General features: G+C 49.9%; 1 protein-coding gene across 1 annotated transcript; it reads right to left on the bottom strand.

Annotated features, from left to right (window-relative positions):
* Nucleotides 1-3,134: 3,134 nt before the first annotated feature.
* MYD88 (MYD88 innate immune signal transduction adaptor) lies at nucleotides 3,135-18,449 on the bottom strand. Its single transcript, XM_051612541.1, has 5 exons — nucleotides 18,034-18,449; nucleotides 12,622-12,753; nucleotides 10,235-10,415; nucleotides 9,113-9,204; nucleotides 3,135-6,709 (listed from the first exon to the last, which is right to left on the bottom strand). Exons 1-5 carry the CDS (start codon nucleotides 18,377-18,379, stop codon nucleotides 6,555-6,557), a joined length of 906 nt encoding a protein of 301 aa, XP_051468501.1. The 5' UTR covers nucleotides 18,380-18,449; the 3' UTR covers nucleotides 3,135-6,554.
* Nucleotides 18,450-20,727: the final 2,278 nt, after the last annotated feature.

Below are 20,727 nucleotides of genomic sequence, written 5' to 3'. Positions count from 1 at the left end.
TTGTGGCGTCTCCTTCTCTGGAGACATTCCAAACCCACCTGGACATGTTCCTGTGTGATGTGCTCTGAGTGATCCTGCTCTGGCAGGGGGGTTGGACTAGGTGATCTTTTGAGGTCCCTTCCAACCCCTAGGATCCTGTGATTCTGTGATCTCACCTGCTGCCTCCTCCGCAGAGCCCTCCTGCTCCCTCAGAAAGGAGCAGTTTCCACCTGACAAGCCTGAAGGTCCCCTGATCCTTGCCCCACAGGTTGGCACCAGCCTGGCAGCTGCTTTGCCCAAGCACATGTCAGAGCTGAGAGCCCTATGAAATCCATCTGGTCCAGGAAGAGTCTGGATCCTTGGCTGTTGAGGAAACTGGCACGTTCTACCCAGCACCTCTGTGCTACCTGCCATTGCCACCTGCCTCCTCACCCTGGGGAGCTCCACGTTTTCTGGGAAGGGGAGGTTTGCCAGCACAGCACAGAGGAGCTGTGCTGCCCTCAGGCCCAGCCCCAGACACCACACTCAGCTGTCCCCACTCGGTGGGGCAGCAGGAAAGGAGGGTGTGCAGCTGGAGGAGGAAAACAGTTCCAACTCATCTTCTGTAGTTAAGTGTTCCAGGCCAGCTCCACCAAAACCCAACCTAAACTACTCCAGGAACTGGGGAAATTGGAACCAAAGCCCCTCCATCAGGTGCCAACCAGGAGAAACCCCAGGTACAGCTGATGAAGTGTCCGTGCTTGCAACTCCAGGGGCACATCCCCAAAGCACAGCTGCTGGTGCACCTTGACACGCCACAGCAGAAACCATCTTATCCAGCTGAGATGGAATGAACTGGAGGGCACAGGCAGCCCCAACCTCTGCCACTGCATGGGCCGCTTTGTCAGGCAGGAGGGAAAGGCACGATGCTGAGCCAGGCTCTGCTGCAGGAGCTGAAAATGCCTTCCTTGTAAATCAGACTTTGGAACAGCTTAACACTTAAAATACACCCTCAGTTGATTAAACCTTGGCAGAGCTGCACAGCTCCAGAGTGGATGCAACAATATCCATTCTCCTGACTGCAGATTTTGCTACAAAATAAACAATTTCACCCAGCAGGACTTGATAGTCCTTATTAAGAAGTCTGGTCAGGTTCAAAGTCATCTCAAAACCCTGGTGGGGATCAGGTGAACCAAAAATGGCTGTAACACAGCACCCAGAAAAAAGTACCTTTAGAGAAATATTTGTACTACATGCCTAGTTGTCTGGTAGAACACCAATAGGTCTGACAGAGGTGCTTTTTAATCAGCTCTATCAGCATGTTTTCCAGTGATGTGAACCTTGTAGGTTTTGTTTCTTTTTATTGCCTTATTAAAATAAGTCTCCAGGATGCTCAAAGAGCATTTTTTCCCCAGCCATTTTTCTGCATAATTGCATTTTCTTCCCTATCCTAATTTTCTTCCTGTAAACGTGCCCTCTGGACCAAGCAGTGCCTGGATCATGATAAAGCAACTCTTTTCATGCCAGCCCAATGAAGAACAGAATTGCATCTGTCCAGGGGCTGGACCACCTCTCACCATCCATCTCTGAAGCTTAGAACATTTTGCAGCAGTTACTGAATTCCACCAGGTAAACATTGACCTCCAGTAAATGAGGAGATGGAGCTGATGTTCCTCATTGGAATGAGATAGAGGAGAGGACTGGGAGTATTTTTTCTGGTAGAAGAGGAATAACAGAAAAAGATACCACAGCAGGACCCCTTGATCCCACCTCAATCTGAGCTGCTGCCAAGTAGAGGCAAAAAACATAAACTGTTCCAAAAATGCAAAGAGGTGCAAAGCTGCAGGGAAGGTGATGGGATGCCAGCACTTCTGGGAGTGGGAATCTCCTGACTGGCTCCTCTTGCCAGTGATTTCTACCTCAAATAATGTATTCAGGGATGGTTTCCATATCCATATGGGGAATATCGTCCTGCAAGAGGCTTAGCACATTGCCCCTCCTGTTGTGGAGCTCGTGTGCAGCTCATCCTTGACCCCAGGAATTCCTTCCAACTGACACTTCCATGATTCTGTGATCCTTCATCTATTCCTGTAGCAGCAGGGCCTTGGCCCAGCAGCTGCTGGGTTTGTAAGTTATTTCCCTGGCTTGGGCTGACTCTGAGCCAAAGGAACTGAAGCTGGCAAAATGCTGCAGGTCATTGTAGAGTGACAGAGACCCTGCCAGGGCCTGGAGAAGGAGCTGCTGGCCAGTGTCCCAGCTGGCTGGGGCCACAGTGGGTGCATCAAAAGAAGAGTGGCCAGCAGGTCAAGGAAGAGGATTGTCCTCCTCTAGTCTGCTCTTGTGAGATCCCCCTGCAGCAGTGGGTCCAGTTCTGGAGCCCCCAGCACAGGAAGGACAGGAGCTGTTGGAGCAAGTCCAGAGGAGGCCATGATCAGAGGGCTGGAGCAGCTCTGCTCTGGAGACAGGCTGAGAGAGTTGGGGTGTTCAGCCTGGAGAAGACTCCAGGGAGAACTTAGAGCACCTTCCAGTGCCTGAAGGGGCGTCAGGAAAGATTGGGAGGGACTTTGGACAAGGGCAGGGAAGGAGAGGACAAGGAGCAATAGATTAAAACTGGGAGGGGAGACTGAGGTTAGACATGAGGAAGAAATTTTTCCCTGTGAGGGTGGTGAGACCCTGGCCCAGGTTGTCCAGGGAAGCTGTGGCTGCCCCATCCCTGGAAGTGTTGAAGGGCAGGTTGGATGGGGCTTGGAGCAATCTGGGCTGGTGGGAGGTGTCCCTGCCCACGCAGGGGAGTTGGATTTAGATGATCTCCAAGGTCCTTTCCAACCCAACCCATTCTGTGATGATGAAGATGATGAAGACCTGGCTTCATCCCCTCTAGCCTGTTGGGTGCCAGGGCTGAAGCAAGGCTGGGACGGTGACAGACAGACACAAAGCCAAAAATGAGACCTGCAGAGGAACCACAGGTGTCTGAAGTACAATTCCTTGATAATTTTCCTCCTAACACGACACAACTTTTGCTCTCCCTGTCTGGGCACGGCCAAAACCTCCACTGAGGAAGCAGTTTGGACAAAACAAGAAAACAAAAAAAGAACTACCTGTTTTATTTCTCACTAAATTTCATCTCAAGACCTTGTATTTATTCTCTGATGCCCCAAGAAGGAGATTCAACCTGCTGGGTTTTGATTCTTTATTCTAAAATGTTTTCAAAAGTAGCAAAAGTTTGGTTTCTTGAGGAGGAAAAAAACCACAGAATGGTTTACAGTTTTCAGGATGGTTATAAAACACACATGCTTTTCCAAATATTTGTACCAGGATAGGAAGTAATATGAATATATGCATCTATATATAAAAATAAATGATTTGGTACCAACAGATTAAACTATGACAATTTCAGTGAAGGAAAGTGGAAAAAAAAAGTAACATCACAATCTTCTAAATCCCTTTTTTAAAGGTGTTCCAAGTTTTTATCTTCCACTGCATGTGAAAGAGGGGAGGAGAACCACAAATGCCACTGAAATATGTTTCCAACAACTGGGTTTTGTGTCATTCACAGATGTCACCCTTCATCAAGTCACCATGACAAGACAGACAGGAAAATGTCAGAAGTGCATAAGCTCTGTTTTTTATATAGAAAAGGATACGTAAAGCACATATTTTACATTTTAGGGCTGTTACTTCACTTCACCCCATAATAATTAGTTTGGCCTACAATAAAATTGTAACTCATTGCAATAAAGCAACAGTCCAACAACAGGAACACTTGCCCAGCATCCAAAGCAGGCAGACAAAAAGGCCAGGGCACAGAGAGCAGGGTGATAACCAGAACCCACTGGAGCACTGACACCTTCCACAATTAACTGGAATGTTTAATCTCTCTCCTGCAAGTCAGATTCAGAAATTCAGCTCGTTCCTGCCTCTCCTTGCACAAGCAGCACCTTCCCTGCTTGAGGACCACCCGCTCCAAACATTATTTTTGCTGCTGTTGTTTTTTTCCTCATTTCCAACATCCCAGCCCCAAACCACCCATCAGGACTCGTGCTTTTTTTTGGTACAGCCGCCTGAGAAGAGGGTGCCAGGGGCAGGGGAAGCACAGCCAAGGAGCCCTCGCAGGGTGCCAGCACGGGCCATTGCCTCCCTCTAGTGTCTGCAGCCGCCGAGCTGCTCCCGCAGGAGCTACCAGAGTCCTTCCAGCTCTGGAAACAAGAGGAATCTGGTTTTGTCCTGCGAGTAATGACCCATCATTAATGTTTATAGACAGAGTATGAGAATTCACCGAGGCCCGGGAGCGCCTGCTGATGAGGCAGCCTCCAGAAACCCTTCTATAATTAACATTTAACCATTATGCAGAAACCCCCAGGCAAGCAGCTGCCTCTGCTTCTGCAGGAGAGGCCTGAGGGCAGCAGGACAGGAAGATGAACTAGTTAGAAACCCCTCATCAGCTTAACGTTTCTCCTCCCATGCCCATGGAGTTCTCACTTGTTCTAGTAAGGCAGAAAGGTGCAAACATCACCTGGGCACGATGGCAGCACTTCCATTTGTAGGAGGGACTGAAAAACACCCAGCTCGTGGGTCAAGGGCTGGTCACCCTCAGCCAGGAGGAGCCAGCAGTGGTGCAGGGACAGGACTTGGCAGAACCCCTGGTAAGGGCCCCTTCACTGACAGGGTGGGTGAGGGAAAGGCAAGAGCACCCTTGTGTCTGTATCTCAGCCCTGGTAATGCTTTAAAACAAATCCTTAATGAAAAATAAAAATCAATCCCATCCAGATGCAACCTAAAAAATGTAAACTAGTAAAACACGAAGCTGTAAAATCAACACGAGTCAGTGGCTGAAGGAATGAGTGAAGTGGCAGTTCATGCAGCTGCAGATAAACAAGCAAAATTCTTCACTTCCCAATTTATAAGGTCAATATTTAGAGCAAATCTGTTTAATACACCAACAGGTCACTTTGAAACGCTGCTTTGGGCTGAACTCTTGCCCCCCACCCCAGAACTGATGAGATCCACTGTGATCCTGCAGGATTCCAGGCTGAGTCTAACAAGCAGAACAGCATCCATGTTGCTCCTAGCCTTACTCACATAAATACATTCATGGTCATGGGGATTAATAACTAAAATATGCTCTTTTCTATTAATGTAACATTAGTCTTTAAACAGCCCAACTGACAACTTAATACACTCAACATTGATCCCTGTAGCTTTTAGGCCTCCTGAAAGCTGATGTGTTTTGGAAGCCACTTCAAGGTGAAACCATTTGAGATCTAGGTTGTGGAATCCCTCTCCCTGGAAGTGTTCAAGGCCAGGTTGGATGAGGCTTTGTGCAACCTGGTCTAGTGGGAGGTGTCCCTGACCATGTTGGGGGGTTGGAACCTGATGATCTTTAAGGTCCTTTCCAACCCAAACCATTCCATGATTCTATAAGGGAAGGAGCAACAGCATCCTGCACTTTGTGCAGTAAGGACTTTCACTGAAAATCCCTATTTTAGGACTGAATTTCTACTAAAAGAAGGCTCTACTGTAAACATTTCATAAGATCTGGGCATAAAAACACTGGTGTAAGGGCACTTAATCAAATGTGGCCTGAACACAGACAGGCACGACCAGCACGGTACAAGAGTGTGTCTTTCCTTACACTTGCTGCTTCCAACTAGAGGAAAAATAACCACTTAAGGCAAATCTGAGGGACTGCCTCAGAAAACACCAGTGACAAAGGATTCACCCTGTAAAGGAACACGGGGCAGGAATACTGTGATAAAACTTGAGGAGGAAAATATCCACAGAAAATAAACCAAGCTCAATAAATCTGCATTAGTTGTGATTATAAGGATAATTGCTCTAATTCTGCAGATATTGTCAAGAACAGGAGATCATCAGCTGTTCATTTCTCTGCAGTGCTTTGACAATTAATACACACTTCTGCATTTCTCAAAACAAAAACTGAAGGAAACTCTCTACCCTCAGAACAAGTGTGGCTCAGGAGAGCCCACACACGTGGGCTGCAGCACAGGGCAGGGGACATTGTCCCTGACTGGGAACCCCCTGACCAGGCTGCCAAAATATGTCATTCTCACGGCACTGGCTGTTCATAAGGCAGGAAACAGAGTCTAAAACCTCAGTTCCTGCAGCTCTCCAGGTAGCCATAGGATTTCACTGAAATTCTAAAAAAAAGCATCAACCCTAGATATTACTATAGCCACTGAACATCTTTTAAAATAATAGAAAATATTTTTTCAGAAAGCCTGGAGTTTGAGGCTCTGAGGTCTTATCAAACACTTACAATAGAGCCTTCTTGTATTAGACACTCAGTCTTTAAATGTATATTTGCTGTATTTTCAGTGAAAGTGCTTACTACACAAAATGCTGGATGCTGTAGCTCACTGCCTTAAGCAGCAACACCCACACAGTTGTTTTATTTCCCCTTTCAAGTGAAAAAGAAAGTGCTAGAGAAAACCCTTTGCTCCCCGTGACAGGCTCCAAACACCAGCTGCAAGGATCCAGGTTCTAAAGGGGTAGAAGACCCTGTGTGAACGACACCACAGTCCAAAGGCACCACCAGGACAGATGACAAGAGAGCATCTGGCTCTCCTGACCTGGCATCATGGCAGCATGAGGGATTTTGCCAGTCTCATCCAGAACCACTTCTTGGTGCAGGGGTTGGTGTAATCACAGATTGTAATGAACCTCAAGATGCTTGGGAACTCGTTCTTCATGGATTTGCACTTGACTGGAATCAGCCGCTTGAGACGAGCACCTGGAAGACAGGTCAGACAGGCAGGGGATCACATGGAGCCACACTCAGGTCCTCTACCCCACTTTCTCCCCACAGCAGCACACACATCACCAGATCCAGGTTTGCTCCCAGTTTTGTGTCATCTCATTATAATTCAGCTAGCTCTCACCTTGGACAGCAGGTTTCTGAATCCCAAACCCTTCTGCTAAGAATGTTTCACTCAAACATTGCAGGGCCCCATCCAGCCTGAGCTGATGGGAGTGATAAAGGCCCTAATAAACTGCAGACATAAAAGAACAGAGTTTTTTGTGCAATGCAAACAGGAGCATCCAGCCCTGACTGCTTCTCTGTGAGTACCAATCGAAAACTGAGCCTAAGCTGCTTCTAGCTGGTCAGCTTTGCTGGCTTATCTCCAGTTCTTTCTTCCTGCCCTGATGTACAGGCTGCAGATGTTACCCAACAAGGGGCTGCAAGGAATTGCTCTGCTAACACCAACTGCTCTTCTGAGGCATGCAAGAGATGGGAGCCCTCGCCCTGTGGTTGCTACTGCTTGAAGGAGCAGATCAGCTGAAGAGGAATCTCTCCTTTTATCATTCTGCACAGGGACACCTGCTAGCAGCTAAACGACACTGCCCAGCCCGTGTGATGACACTGGACACTGAGTGAGGCAAGAAGCCCAAGATTTTGTAACTGCAGCAGATGCTGGAGTTCTGGAGCTCCCAGAACTTGCCACCAAACCCTTCTGTGTGTTAGTTACTCCACACAAACAAGAACCTCTGTGATTTCTGCAAGCATGCACTTACACGTTTTTACTGCTCACACTCAGGTCATTACAGATGAGCATTTCTTTTCCTGATGTTCTAACAGAAGGTATGATGCCAACAGAAAATAGAGAAGAACTAAAAGGGCTTTGCTACAAATCTTGATGATTAGGGGCTGATGCAACATGCTAGAAATGTTCAATGGATTAACAGCCATCCTATGAAAACACTGTGAAGGAAGATGGAGCTAATCCCTAGCTCTGCCACTGGCATGTCATTTATAAAACCATGTCAGGTACCTCATCTAGAAAAGAGACTCTACATGCAGACACTCCTACAGACACTATATGTCCTCTGCACTGTCAGGCTGAGCTGCACTAACTCCCCAATGACACACCCAAGTGTAGACAACAAGTGGTTAGAGAAAAGCAACCTGAACAGACTTGAGAGAAATAAACTGATGGCTTTGCAGTTCAGAACAAAATACTGAACAGATATCTTCAACCCAAGTTGAACATTCCTTCCCTATTTTGTTTGATCCTTGCCACGAGAGTCAAGGATCTCTGCAAAAAGCTGCAGGTTCATTACCTGCTGCCCTGCTCTCAGCATTTACTCACACCTCGAATTTATTGTAGTATTTTCTCTTCAGGAGCGTATTTCCTGTGGGGGTCTTGAAGCATTTGACAAGCCTATCATGCAGCTACAATGTCTCTGAACAGGCAGCATCAGCCCACTTCATATCTGGAGCACTAGAGCACAGAAAGCTAAGCTGCTCACTCATGGACATGCAGAAGGTCAGTGGGAGGGCAAGGAACCAAGTTCAGGTCCCTGCCTGCACGACCAAATGAAAAAGCCACTGTTAGTTTTACTGGCTGCTTCTAACAGTGACAAATCTGTTTACTTAGTGCAGGGCACTGCACCCAGGGCAAGCCCTGTGCCTGGGTGGACTTTCACACACATGGCATGTAGATCAGTGGTGAGAACCCAGGTCTGAGATCACTGAATCATCACAGAATGGTTTGGGTTGGAAAGGACCTTAAAGATCATCCAGTTCCAACCCCCTGCATGGGCAGGGACACCTCCCACCAGCTCAGGCTGCTCCAAGCCCCATCCAACCTGCCTTTCAACACTGCCAGGGATGGGGCAGCCACAGCTTCCCTGGGCAACCTGTTCCAGTGTCTCACCATCCTCATAGTGAAGAATTTCTACCCAATTTCTAACCTCAGTTTCCCCTCTTCCAGTTTTTATCTATTAGTCCTTGTCCTCTCCCTACAAGCCCTTCTAGAAAGTCCCTCCCCAGCTTTCCTGTAGCCCCTTCAGGTACTGGAAGGCCACTATGAGGTTTCCTTGGAGCCTCCTCTTCTCCAGGCTGAACAGCCCCAACTCTCTCAGCCTGTCTCCATAGCAGAGCTGCCCCAGCCCTCTGATCATCTTCATGGCCTCCTCTGGACTTGCTCCAGATGGAGTAGCTCCCAGTTCTTTGTTTTCTCCTTTCTCACCTGTATTTATCTCATTTGTTTAAGCACATCTGAGACTACTCCACGCTCTGCATTCGTGCAGTGCCCAACAGTACATACAGCACTGATCTCAGCAGGAGATACTGCTGTAATAAAAATTACAATGTTGATCTGCAATTTGAAATGGGATATTTCTGAGAACTTACCTGGGGAAAGACTAAGAGCAAATTTGGTCTGAAAATCACATTCATCACTTTCCAGGTAATCATCTGAAATGACAACCACCATCCTCCGACACCTGGAGATAATGCAGTCAGGGGAGACAAAAAGAAAATGTCAACAGAAATGCTTCTAATTCCCAGTGGTAGAAGTATGTATCCCTCTGGATTGCTCTGGTGGAAAAATGAGCCCACCAGCTGTGTTCCAGCAGGAATTAACTGCAGAGCAGCTACATTACACACAAAAACCTGCTTACAGACACACACTCGTACACTAAAAACAAAGAAATAGCAAAGTCCAGATTGTCTGTGCAATCTTTATTTGATCCTCTGTCTGTTACAAAGAGTGTAATCTTAATTATCTGTTTACATTCTGCCTTTATTGACTGAGCATAATGGGTACTTTTTAATATTAGAATTAACTGGACAGAGCCTTATTGCACTCATATTACTGTGAATTTACCTGATTTCCTAAATTTGAGCTTTATTCTCCAAACTTGTTTACATTAATTTGATGTGCCTGGTTGTAAACTACACATTAGGCTTTTTATGGAAGGCCACACTGTACAACAGCCAGGACAGTGAGGCCTGTGAGGGTCCCCATTTACACCAAGCTACCTGCCTCTGAAAAGCTTATGTTTGAAACCCAAACATCTGCCTTGGGATTTTCCACTCCCTATCTAGAGAGTTGCTTTTACTTCCCACATCTGCCACCACACCTGAGTCCCACATAGGTCCTTGAAGTCAGTGCCAGAGCCAACACCAGTGCTGTCCCCTCAAACTCCACACTGTGGGGTGGAACTAACAGCCTGGAGCTGTATTCATTTCCAAATCACCTCCCAGGATATGAATGCAGGATAGTGAAGCCAAAGAAAAGGGATCCCATGTAAGCAGCATGACTATAGGGCCATCTTCCTTGTGAACACAACAAAGTGACACATTTGGGAACCCTCAAGTCTTCCTTCTGGAGCCAAAGGCACAAAACAAACCCCACAAAGACATCCTTGTGGATTTTTACTGCTTCACTGGCACCACACTACAGCCATCATGTTACAATGACCACAATGTTCCATTACACTCAGCTGTCCCCAACAGCCACAGTTCACTTACCTCTTCTCTATAAGTTCTCCACTGATGGACCACACACACGTTCCTGGCAAGACATCCCGATCAAACACACAGAGCTTCAGTTTGAACTCTGTTTGTTCCAGCTCCCTGATCATCTCCTGGACAAACTGAAGGTCTTTCTGACAGTAGCAGATGAAGGCATCAAACAACTCTGTTCCGTTGCCTGAAACCATTAAAAATGTAGCTGTCATCTTTCACTATAAATCAAGTTAACTCCTGCAGTGAACTTTCACGAGCTCCTATGGACTTTGACTCAGAATCAGAAGCTTTGACAGACAAGCTCTGGCCAAACTCACAGAAATAATTCAACATTTTAGCAGCCCAGCTACTCTTCAGCCCAGACTCCTGTCCATACCAGGGCTGGCAGGAGCTAACACACGTCTGTTTCACAGTCCTGGCTACTCCCATAAATCCACATTTGCTGGCAGGGGTTAGGGAAGGGTAGCTGAGATGCAGACATGCAAAATCAACAACATCCAGCCACAGGGAATCAAGAAGAGAGAGAGGCTGGGAAGAGCCAGAGGGAGCAGAGTACATCAGAGGATGCAACTCAGAGCCCTGATGCTCTGGGATCTCACTGGGAGTTACACAGCTAAAATGTCCTTGTGGCTCTGGCTCCCAGTTCTACAGTTGGGATCACTGAGATTCCAGCTTTTCCAACCAAAACCTTCCTGCAGGCCCTTCATCCAGCAGCACAGAATCATAGAATCATCCTGTTTGGAAAGGACCTTGAAGATCATCAAGTCCAACCATAACCTAAATCCCCCTGCCATAACCTCATTTACCCGTTCAGTGCTTGTATCACATCCCTAAGCACTGTATCTATATTTCTTTAAACACTCCAGGGATGGTGACTCCACCACCTCCCTGGGCAGCCTGTTCCACTGTCCAAGCACTCTTTCAGTAAATAAATTCTTTTTAATATCCAGTCTAAACCTCCCACAACTTCAGGCCATTTCCCCTCATCCTGTCATCCTGACATCTGCTGTCCATCAAGCTACAGGGTGGGCCTTGTCATTTGGAAACTGTGATTTTCATGGCTAAGATGTCCAACTTGGCCACCTGAAGTCACAGACTAAGTAAATGGCCCTGTTTTCCAAAGATGTTAGTGGCTGGCAGCTGTTTATTTAGCACTTATCCCAATATTAACGTGCTGTACTTTAAGGCAATGTTTCTCATCATTAAGTGCCTCAATACTGCTGGATAGTTTCCCACTGTGTTAGTTGGTTTCCATATCAATGTCACTACATAGGTTTTCAAGTTTTCATGCTAGTTAAAGCCTACTACAGTGAAAAAGTAGGTCAGGCTCTAAAAGCTGCTGAAGAAAGTATCCAACGGGCAGGCAGGTCCAGCCAAGCAGAAGGATAAATGGTTGCCAGGTCAATCAGAGTGGGGGTTCTGCTTTAGGGGCACAGCACTAGCTTGGGGGTCTCATCAGGCAAAGCTGCCATCTACAAACACCTGCATATTGTCTGTGGACATTTGGGGAGGGTTAGTGACGTCCCCACGTACAGCAGAGGTGGCACCCGAGTTGGACTAACCAGGGGAGCACCTGAAGAGTGAGCTGAGCTATCTCCATTCAGCCTTGGCTGCTGCTCCCTCCATCACACGGCGTTAGAGGATGTTCACCTCCCCAGCTGCACACACGCTGCACACACAGCCCAGCACACAGCCCAGCACACACACACTGCACACAAAGCCCAGTACACACACACTGCACACACACACCAGCACACACACATTGCACACACACACGCTGCACACACACACTGCACACACACACACACCAGCGCACACACACCAGCACACACACACCAGCACACACAGCCCAGCACGCACAGCCCAGCACGCACAGCCCAGCACGCACACACACAGCACACAAGGCCCAGCAAGCACCCCCCACACAACTGCTTCCCCTCTCCCCTCACTTCACACCCACGCAGAGAAGTGTCTCCTCTCCCCCAGGCTCCCAGCTGTACTTCAGCCCCTGCTTCCTCTTTACCCAGGCAGTTCCAGCTGCTGCAGACAGGGCAGCGTACTTCCCCTCCACTCCAACCCCCTCTGCTTTCAGCAGCTGCTGCTCTGTGCCACAGGACCTATTTCTGAGAAGTCTCCTCCCATGTGCACCCAGAGGGCTCTCTGCCAGCCTGTCTCTGGGTGCAGCATTCCCAGGGGCTGCGTTTTCCTCTCTGCCCTAAGGAACAGGATAAATGAAAACGCCTGCAGACGACCAGCTGAAGCATTCTGGCCTAGGCTGTGAAGCGTCACAGAAAGCAAACATGTTCTCTGCACTTCCCACAGAGAACTGCTGGAGCTGAAGGCAATTCCAACCAGAGGGATCAGGCAGCAATGGCATGGTGGGCACTTACCATACGGATCATCCCGGGTGGTGATGCCCATCAGCTCCAAGGTCTTGGGCACGCTGCTGTCCACTGCTGGCACCTGGAGCGGCTGGTTGGCCTGCTCCTGCTTCCTCTGCAGGTACTTCTTGCAGTCCTCCTCTGCAAAAAGCACACAACCACCACGTGAGGCTCCTGTGATGGTGGTTTTACACTGCTGGAGGGCTCTAGAACAGGAATTGCTACTTCATGGATCAGGGATATCGGAAGGAAAACCCTTGTCTGCTTTTTTAAGTACTTCAAGTTTCCCTCACCCCTTTTTCTTTACCCTCATGATGCTGCCTCCGCCACCTTCTCTAGCAATTAATTCCTGTGTAAATAAGTACTTAATTTAATTTGTTTTAAACCAATCTCCCCCTAGTACATCCCAGGACACTTTAAGCAGCATGCATCATGGACATACCAGGTCTCAGCTCTACTGTCTGCTCTCATCCTTATGCATTTTGGAGTACTGAAAATAATAATTTAAGGGGGAATTCTCATTCAGAAGTCTTCCTATCATCTTTTACTAATAAATGCAGACACACATGAGCTGATTCACACCACCAGCCTCTGTCAACTAGACTGCAGGTGAGAATGAGTACTCATCCACTCACCACGTTCAGGAGAACTATGTAAAGTTCCAAGGAGCTCCTGAAAAAGGGTTTGTGTTGTGCCCATGGAGAGCTTTGTTATCCCAGGGAGAGCAGGTTTGTGCCTCCCCTCTGGGACAACTGAAGGGCAAGCAGCCCTGTCACGTCTGCTGCTGTGAACTCCCCAAACAGGACAGTGATGGGATCTATTATAACCAGATTTTGTTTAAAAATTAATGATAAATTTAAATGTTAAGTCTTTACCGAAGTGGCAAGAAACCCTGCAGCCTCTGCCCCTCTGCAACACGCAATTACAGAAGAACTTGAAAGTAAAAGAAGATTTGAAACCAGGAATTAACAGAAAGATAAAACTCCCTAGAACTTTCTCTTTTACTTGACTTAAAAAAAAAAAAAAAAACCCACAACAATTATCAAGCAGAAAAAGACTGATCACTCAGAGGGTTAGGCTGGCACAGCTACAGATATCACTGATGCAACAGCAGAAGCAAAGGATCTCCTGGAATTGCAGGATGCAGTGGGAGCCTGGTACGCACTGCTGTAATGAGAGGGCTTGCCCAGTTCCTGGGCCCCATCCTCTGCTTCTCACAGTCTAGCATCTCATGACTGGATTATCCTCCAGATAATAAAGTGTCACATCTGGTCAAAGCTTTTCCTGAGGCATTCCTAATCTGCCTCCCCTTCTTCCCTGATCCTGCAGTGGAGAGAATAATCAGACACATTCTTTACCAGCCAGAAGGTTCAGGTTTCAGGTCTTTCCCCACTAAAGCCCAAACATGGGTCCCACCCCTCTGCCAGCTGCCTGTTTCCATCAGGTGTCCACATTCCCTGTCAGGTAAGTCAGTGTCTTTGAAACTGTGATCAAAACTGCTTTCAATTGACCAACAGGTTCAGAAGTTCCACAGGAAGGACTGGCACTGGCACCTTCCATGTGCCCTGGTCCCCTAGGTAGCCAGGTTCACAACCAAAATATCAATGAATATGCAGGAACAGGCAGTTATTTAAAGGCATAACAACCCTAGTGCTCAAAACACTGAAGTGTATTTGCTCTATGTCTTCTCTCCTTGCTTCTCCCAGCTGCAAAAGTAGCAGCTATGCTGGCCTGACCTGCATTTTTCTAGATTGGTGCCCAGAGCTCATCACCACATCCCTCATGGCTGGCACACACCACTCATTAATGTAAGTGTTCTCCTGATTCATCAAGTCAAGCTTCTGCACACACTTGTGATGGCATCGTGCTGTAATCCCAGACCCCACTTATTCCTACAGGATAAAGCTGAGAGCTGGGCAAAGCTGCTGGTTTTATTACAAGCACAGACTGAGAGCTCCATCGGAATGGAACTGCTAGTAGGTCCAGTGAACCTGAAAGGATGAAAGACATTCACTGATTTGGCATGGATTAGTTCCCAGCTGGAAACAATGCCCGACTGTACAAGTCAATGAGAACAAACGACAGTCACAGCTCACTTTGAAGGCCCATCAAGAAAAAGGATGCAAACCAACACAAAGAAGCAGGAAGAAGCCCCTCCAAGTGAAGCTGTCCCACTCCACCCAGCACCTAACACAGTGCAGGCTTTACATTCCTCTAAGGTTCAAACAAAAGGCATTGGAAAGAAAGAATAAAAACATGAAACCCAAAGTGCAAAATTATTAGCATGATGTGAAGGGAGAGGAAACAGACCCAGTAACTGTCAAGCAGGAAAGTAGCACTTCTATAGCAGGTCAGGAGGAACTAAAAATAATTGAGTTTCCACAGGAAAGAGTTAGCACAAACCTACTGAAGCAAAGAGCTTCACATCCCTAAAGATGATTGTAAACCCAAATAAGCTGCTGAGAAAGATCACACTTAGGGCAGATCTGCTGGGATGGAAAAGCTGTATCCTGCAGGTGTTACAGTAACTGCCAGTGTAACAGGGGAGCTGCTAAACAGCCCTGCTGTACAGGGCAGCCTAATGTGGAACTACCTGAGGAGGCAGGAGACCCCAGTTTTCAGCATCCCAAGCATAGCCTGGAAAGGAGCACGCGACAAGAAGGCAGGGAACTGGTTCTGCAGTAGGAACCACAAACCAAGCATGTCCTCTAGAGCTGCACAGCACCAACCAGCTGTGTTTAACAGGGATGCTGTGTCCCAAAGGAGCTTCACTCCTTTGCCCACACAAAAGCATCAGGTGGTTCTTGAGAGATTCCAGTGTCCAAGACATCTGTTATGGGCTAGCAGGTATGACACTGGAGCTCCAAATGACCCGTGTCTATCAGCAGGTAGAGGCTGTGTGGGATATCCTGTCACCTCTCAGATGAGCTGAGAAGCTTTCGTGTGGGCAGCCAAACTGTGCCCCAAATCTGCACCTCCTATAATGAAAGTACAGACCACGGAAACCTCAATACTGATGTTTTCTGCTTCTGTGCTGAATCCCACTGCAGGAGTCCTAACAGTGTACAGACCTTGGTACCAGGAAGCACTGTGCAGAACAGCACAGGCTACTTACTGTCCATTTCCTCTCTTCCTACCAGTGCAAATATCTCTGACTCTTGCAAGAGCTCGGAATGCTGGCAAGAGGTCACAGGCCCTAACTGCAAACTTCAGCCAAAAATAATAAAAGAGAGGAATGGCCATGCTGAGTCTGGCTGAGGGTCCATCTACCCTAGCATCCTGTCCCCAGAAGCAGATGCCTAGGGGAGAACATAAGAATAGAACAAGCATACAGTGATACTTTCCTAAAATAATCTCTCTTTTAGGTATAATCTACAATCTGGTTTTATCATCTCTCTTTTGGACAATTTGCAGTTCAGGAATTTCCTGAGCCAGAGGCAATATTTTTTTTGTGTTGAGCAGCCCTCAGTGGGTTTTTCTTCCATGAACTCAGCCATCTCCTCTTATCAGTGTGACCCACTGCCAGGCCAAACATGACTTTTGTGACGCTCAGGTTCCTCCCACTCATTCCACTGTTGTCTGGTTCAGGCTCTCACAAAGACCAACCACCACTTTCCCTTCCAGTGGGCCAGGTCCTGAATTCAGAGCCAGAAGAAGCCTCAGTGATGCTCAATGTTTTTGTTTGCCCCAGCTCCTTTGCACAGCTGGAAGCTTCTGCTATCTGTTAGGAACCTCTGAGCAGTGGATCACGAAACACACCGATTTTTTTTTTTCCTTCCCAAAGCCAAGTCTTCAGAGTGTGTTTTGAGTAAGAAGAACCACAGGAGCACAGGAAAGTCCTCCATCACTTCTTGGTCAGGCTGTCCACATAGATGAATTTCTTCATTTATCTCCATGAATAACAGGAAATAAGATTTGTTATTTCTTCACCACTAGCCCAATAAACTATATGATACAACTCAGGACTTCAGCAGCCTCTCTGCTTTTGGAAATCCTTCAACAAGGAATTTCCCCTTCTGATGACAGTTCTGATAGCTGCCTTCCCTTTGAACTCCTGTGACTCTGAAGAATATGGAGAATCTATAAAGAACAAGTTATCAAAACAGCACTGGGGCCTCCATATTCACTGCTCCTTGCTGACTATCTCAGCTTCTTCAGTCCAAGGATCCCCTCCTTTACCCAGTTCCACACGTCTTTCATCTCCCTGCAAGTACCTCCCTATCACACTAGACACACCCCCCATAATTTTCACACTGCCCCATGTCCACGCAAGTGGCCTCTGGGCTGACCTGGCCCAAGGCATCCCTTGACATGCAGAAACTTTATTACTGAAGGATCCAGGTAAGACAAGGGATCCAGATAACTTTGTATGGTTAGCAGAAATAGAGTGTGCTTCTCCTTCCTCTCCTGGAAGCTAAGCAAGGCTCCTATGAAAACACCAGTGCTGAGCACAGGGGGACAATCCCTGCCCTGCTCCTGCTGGCCACACTGTTGCTGACACAAGCCAGATGCTGTTGGCCTTCTGGGCCACCTGGGCACACTGCTGGCTCATATCCAGCAGCTGTTGGCCAGCACCCCCAGCTCTTTTTCTGCTGGACACTTTCCAGCCACTCTGCCCCAAGCCTGGGGCTGTTGTGACCCAAGTGCTGGACCCAGCAGTTGGTTAAACCTCACACAATTGGGTCTTGGCTCATTGATCCAGCCTGTCCAGGTCCCTCTGCAGAGCCTTCCCACCCTCAGGCAGATCAACACTCCTGTCCAGCTCGGTGTCATCTGAAAACTTGAGGGTGCACTTGACCCTCTCTTCCAAACCACTGACGAAGAAGATATTTAAACAGAACCGGCCCAAAATCCTGAGCCCACCACTTATATCCAGCTCTCTGCAGGACTCAACTCGTGTCCCCACAGCATTTTGGGCCGGGAAAGGGCTCACAGAGGGACAGGGCAGGCTGGACGAGCACAGCCCGAGCTGTGCCAGGCGAGGGGAAGGGAAGAGGAGGTGAGGGGAAGGGAAAGGAAGGCGAGGGGAAGGGAAGGGGGAGGGGAAGGGGAAGGGGAAGGGGAAGGGGAAGGGGAAGGGGAAGGGGAAGGGGAAGGGGAAGGGGAAGGGGAAGGGGAAGGGAAGGGAAGGGAAGGGAAGGGAAGGGAAGGGAAGGGAAGGGAAGGGAAGGGAAGGGAAGGGAAGGGAAGGGAAGGGAAGGGAAGGGAAGGGAAGGGAAGGGAAGGGAAGGGGAGGTGAGGGGAAGGGGAGGGGAAGGGAAGGGGGAGAGAATGGAAGGGAAGGGAAGGGAAGGGAAGGGAAGGGAAGGGAAGGGGAAGAGGAGGTGAAGGGAAGGGGAGGCGAGGGGAAGAGGAGGCGAGAGGAAGGGAAGGGAAGGGGAAGGGAAGGGGAGGCGAGGGGAAGGAAGGGAAGAGCCTCACCCACGCTGCCGGCCAGGTCGAGGAGCACGTCGTGGCGGCCCAGGGAGCGCAGGAGGTCGATCAGGCGTCCGACGGTGGCCCCGGCGGGACAGCGGCCCTGCCAGTCCTCCAGCAGGGCGGTGGTGGGGTCGGGCAGCCCCTCCAGCCGCCGGATCTCCAGGTACTCGCAGCCCAGCTCCTCCGCCAGCACCGTCCAGTCGGCGGCCGCCGCCGCCCGCGGGTTCAGGTAGAGGCCGAGGCGGCGCCGGACGCCGTAATTCAGCGCGACCAGGGGCACGGCGTGCAGGTCGGGAGGCGAGGGGACGGGGCGGCAGCCGGCGGAGGGACCCCCCGCCTCCGAAGCCATGGCCGGGCCGGGCCGCGCTCGCAAAAACTTCCCCTTCGCCTCTTTCGCTTCCCGGCTCGCCCCGCCCGGCGCCGCCTCCCGCCCCTTCCCCGCGCCCGTCGGGGCCCCGCTCTGCCCCGGGGCAGCTCCGGGGCTGCTGCAGGGGCCCCGCTGTTCCCGGGGCAGCTCCAGGGCTGCTCCAGGGGCAGCTCCCGGGGCCCCGCTATTGCCGGGGCAACTCCAGGGCAGCTCCAGGGGCCCCGCTATTCCCAGCGCAGCTCCAGGGCAGCTCCAGGGCAGCTCCCGGGGCCCCGCTCTTCCCAGCGCAGCTCCAGGGGCCTCGCTATTCCCAGGGCTGCTCCAGGGCAGCTCCAGGGGCCCCGCTAATCCCGGGGCAACTCCAGGGCAGCTCCAGGGGCAGCTCCAGGGCAGCTCCAGGGGCAGCTCCAGGGCAGCTCCAGGGGCAGCTCCAGGGCAGCTCCAGGGGCCTCGCTATTCCCAGGGCTGCTCCAGGGCAGCTCCAGGGGCCCCGCTAATCCCGGGGCAACTCCAGGGCAGCTCCAGGGGCCCCGCTATTCCCAGGGCAGCTCCAGGGGCCCCGCTATTCCCAGCGCAGCTCCAGGGCAGCTCCAGGGGCCCCACTATTCCCGGGGCAGCTCCAGGGCTGCTGCAGGGGCCCCGCTATTCCCAGGGCAGCTCCAGCGCAGCTTCCGGGGCCCCGCTATTCCCAGGGCTGCTCCAGGGGCAGCTCCAGGGGCCCCGCTATTCCCAGGGCTGCTCCAGGGCTGCTCCAGGGGCCCCGCTATTCCCGGGGCAGCTCCAGGGCAGCTCCAGGAGCCCCGCTTTTCCCAGCGCAGCTCCAGGGGCCCTGCTATTCCCGGGGCAGCTCCAGGGACCCCGCTATTCCCGGGCAGCTCCAGGGTTTCCTGCTTTCCCCGCTCCCTGCCTCTGAAGCTGCAGCTCCCGGCCCCGTCCTCGGGCCGCTTGGCTGCGGTTCCTCCTTCCCGGACCACACGCCAACCTGGGGCACGTCAGGGATGGATGGCAGCGTGTGCCGAGGCAGCCCCTCAGGCTCCTGCTCCCCCTTGCCTTTGGGCACAGTGGGATGTAGATCCTGATCCAGAGGGCTGAGGCAGCCCCCTTGACGCTCCTGCCCTCCCCTGTCTCCTGGGAGGAATGAGAATCAATCCCCCTCCTGACAGCCTGAATACATCTGGACTTGGGGTGGGGGCCCAAAGGGGGGGGGGTGATACCAGGACTTACCAGAACTCCCCAAATCTGCACAGTTCTGGGGCCTGCACAACTGGTGGAAAAGAGCAGAATATGACATCACCTGAGCTGGGATGAAAGGGAAAAGTACCTGGGAAAAGCAAATGATCTCGGACCCTATAAATGGCAATTCTGAGACCCTCTGAGCTCTCCAGGAGGGCAGCAGGCTGTGACCAGCATCCCCTCCAGCTGCGATGCCTCTCAGGGTCATAAACTCCTCCAGGACTCTCTGCCAACACAGCTGACAGAAGGCCAGGGCAAGATCAACCTCCTCAGGCCTCAAACACTGCCTGCTGAACAATGTCAATGCATCCTGTTTACTCGACACTCGAGGGGGGATATTAACTCCAGGCTGGCCCCTTCCATCCAGCTCTACCTACCTCTGGGCTTCAACATACACATTTGCCTTCACAAGTGTGGGTGTCTACACATCTGACTGGACAAAAACATTCTCTGTTGTACATGTTTCCTTTATACCTATGTACATGTATATTTTTTATTTGGGATACCCTGTAGTAAGTTGGTGTGAACCTTGTCATTCTCAAATCTGTAATTAAGACACTGTTTTAATTATAACCTGTTCTACTGAATGACCTTCTTACTCTTTAAATGGATTAATAATTAAGTGCTGCTAATATTCAACCTGTTGATCCATCTTACGTGATCAATACATCTTGAATGGCTGCTAAATCATAATGGTGTCACTTAATCCATGACACTGGCTTGAGGCCAGGCTGTCCCTGAAGGAGGTGAGCAGCTCTGGTTTACTGCTGTGTCCTTCAGCCCTTCTTTCTCCATCCTTAATGGAGCCACAGGGCAGCCCCAGGCAAGGGCACACAGGACCCATGGTCAAGGGAGACACTTCTGCCACAGAGGGAACCAGTGCTGTCCCTGAAGCTGCTTTCCTCTGTTACCCCACAAAATCACCCCATGATGGCTGCATGACTCTCCAGCCCCCTAACACAACAAATGGCAGGATTATAACATGGCCCTGACGGGGGCATGTGTTCAAAATCACTTGATTTGCCTCTTTTTTGGTAGAAGAACTTGCATTTGTGTTCCATGTCGGTTCTTTCCTCAGTCCACTCCTCAACCTTTCT

The sequence above is a fragment of the Apus apus genome, chromosome 2, assembly GCF_020740795.1.
Source record: "Apus apus isolate bApuApu2 chromosome 2, bApuApu2.pri.cur, whole genome shotgun sequence".
NCBI lineage: Eukaryota > Metazoa > Chordata > Aves > Apodiformes > Apodidae > Apus > Apus apus.
This window is presented reverse-complemented; position numbering and strand designations above follow the sequence as displayed.

Excerpts from the sequence above, each read along its gene's own strand:
- MYD88 (XM_051612541.1), bottom strand. The coding sequence starts at position 18,379 with ATGGCTTCGGAGGCGGGGGGTCCCTCCGCCGGCTGCCGCCCCGTCCCC. Across the intron at positions 12,754-18,033 it reads CGACCTGGCCGGCAGCGTGG|AGGAGGACTGCAAGAAGTAC; the intron begins GTGAGGCTCTTC and ends TGCTTTTTGCAG. Across the intron at positions 10,416-12,621 it reads CACCCGGGATGATCCGTATG|GCAACGGAACAGAGTTGTTT; the intron begins GTAAGTGCCCAC and ends TAATGGTTTCAG.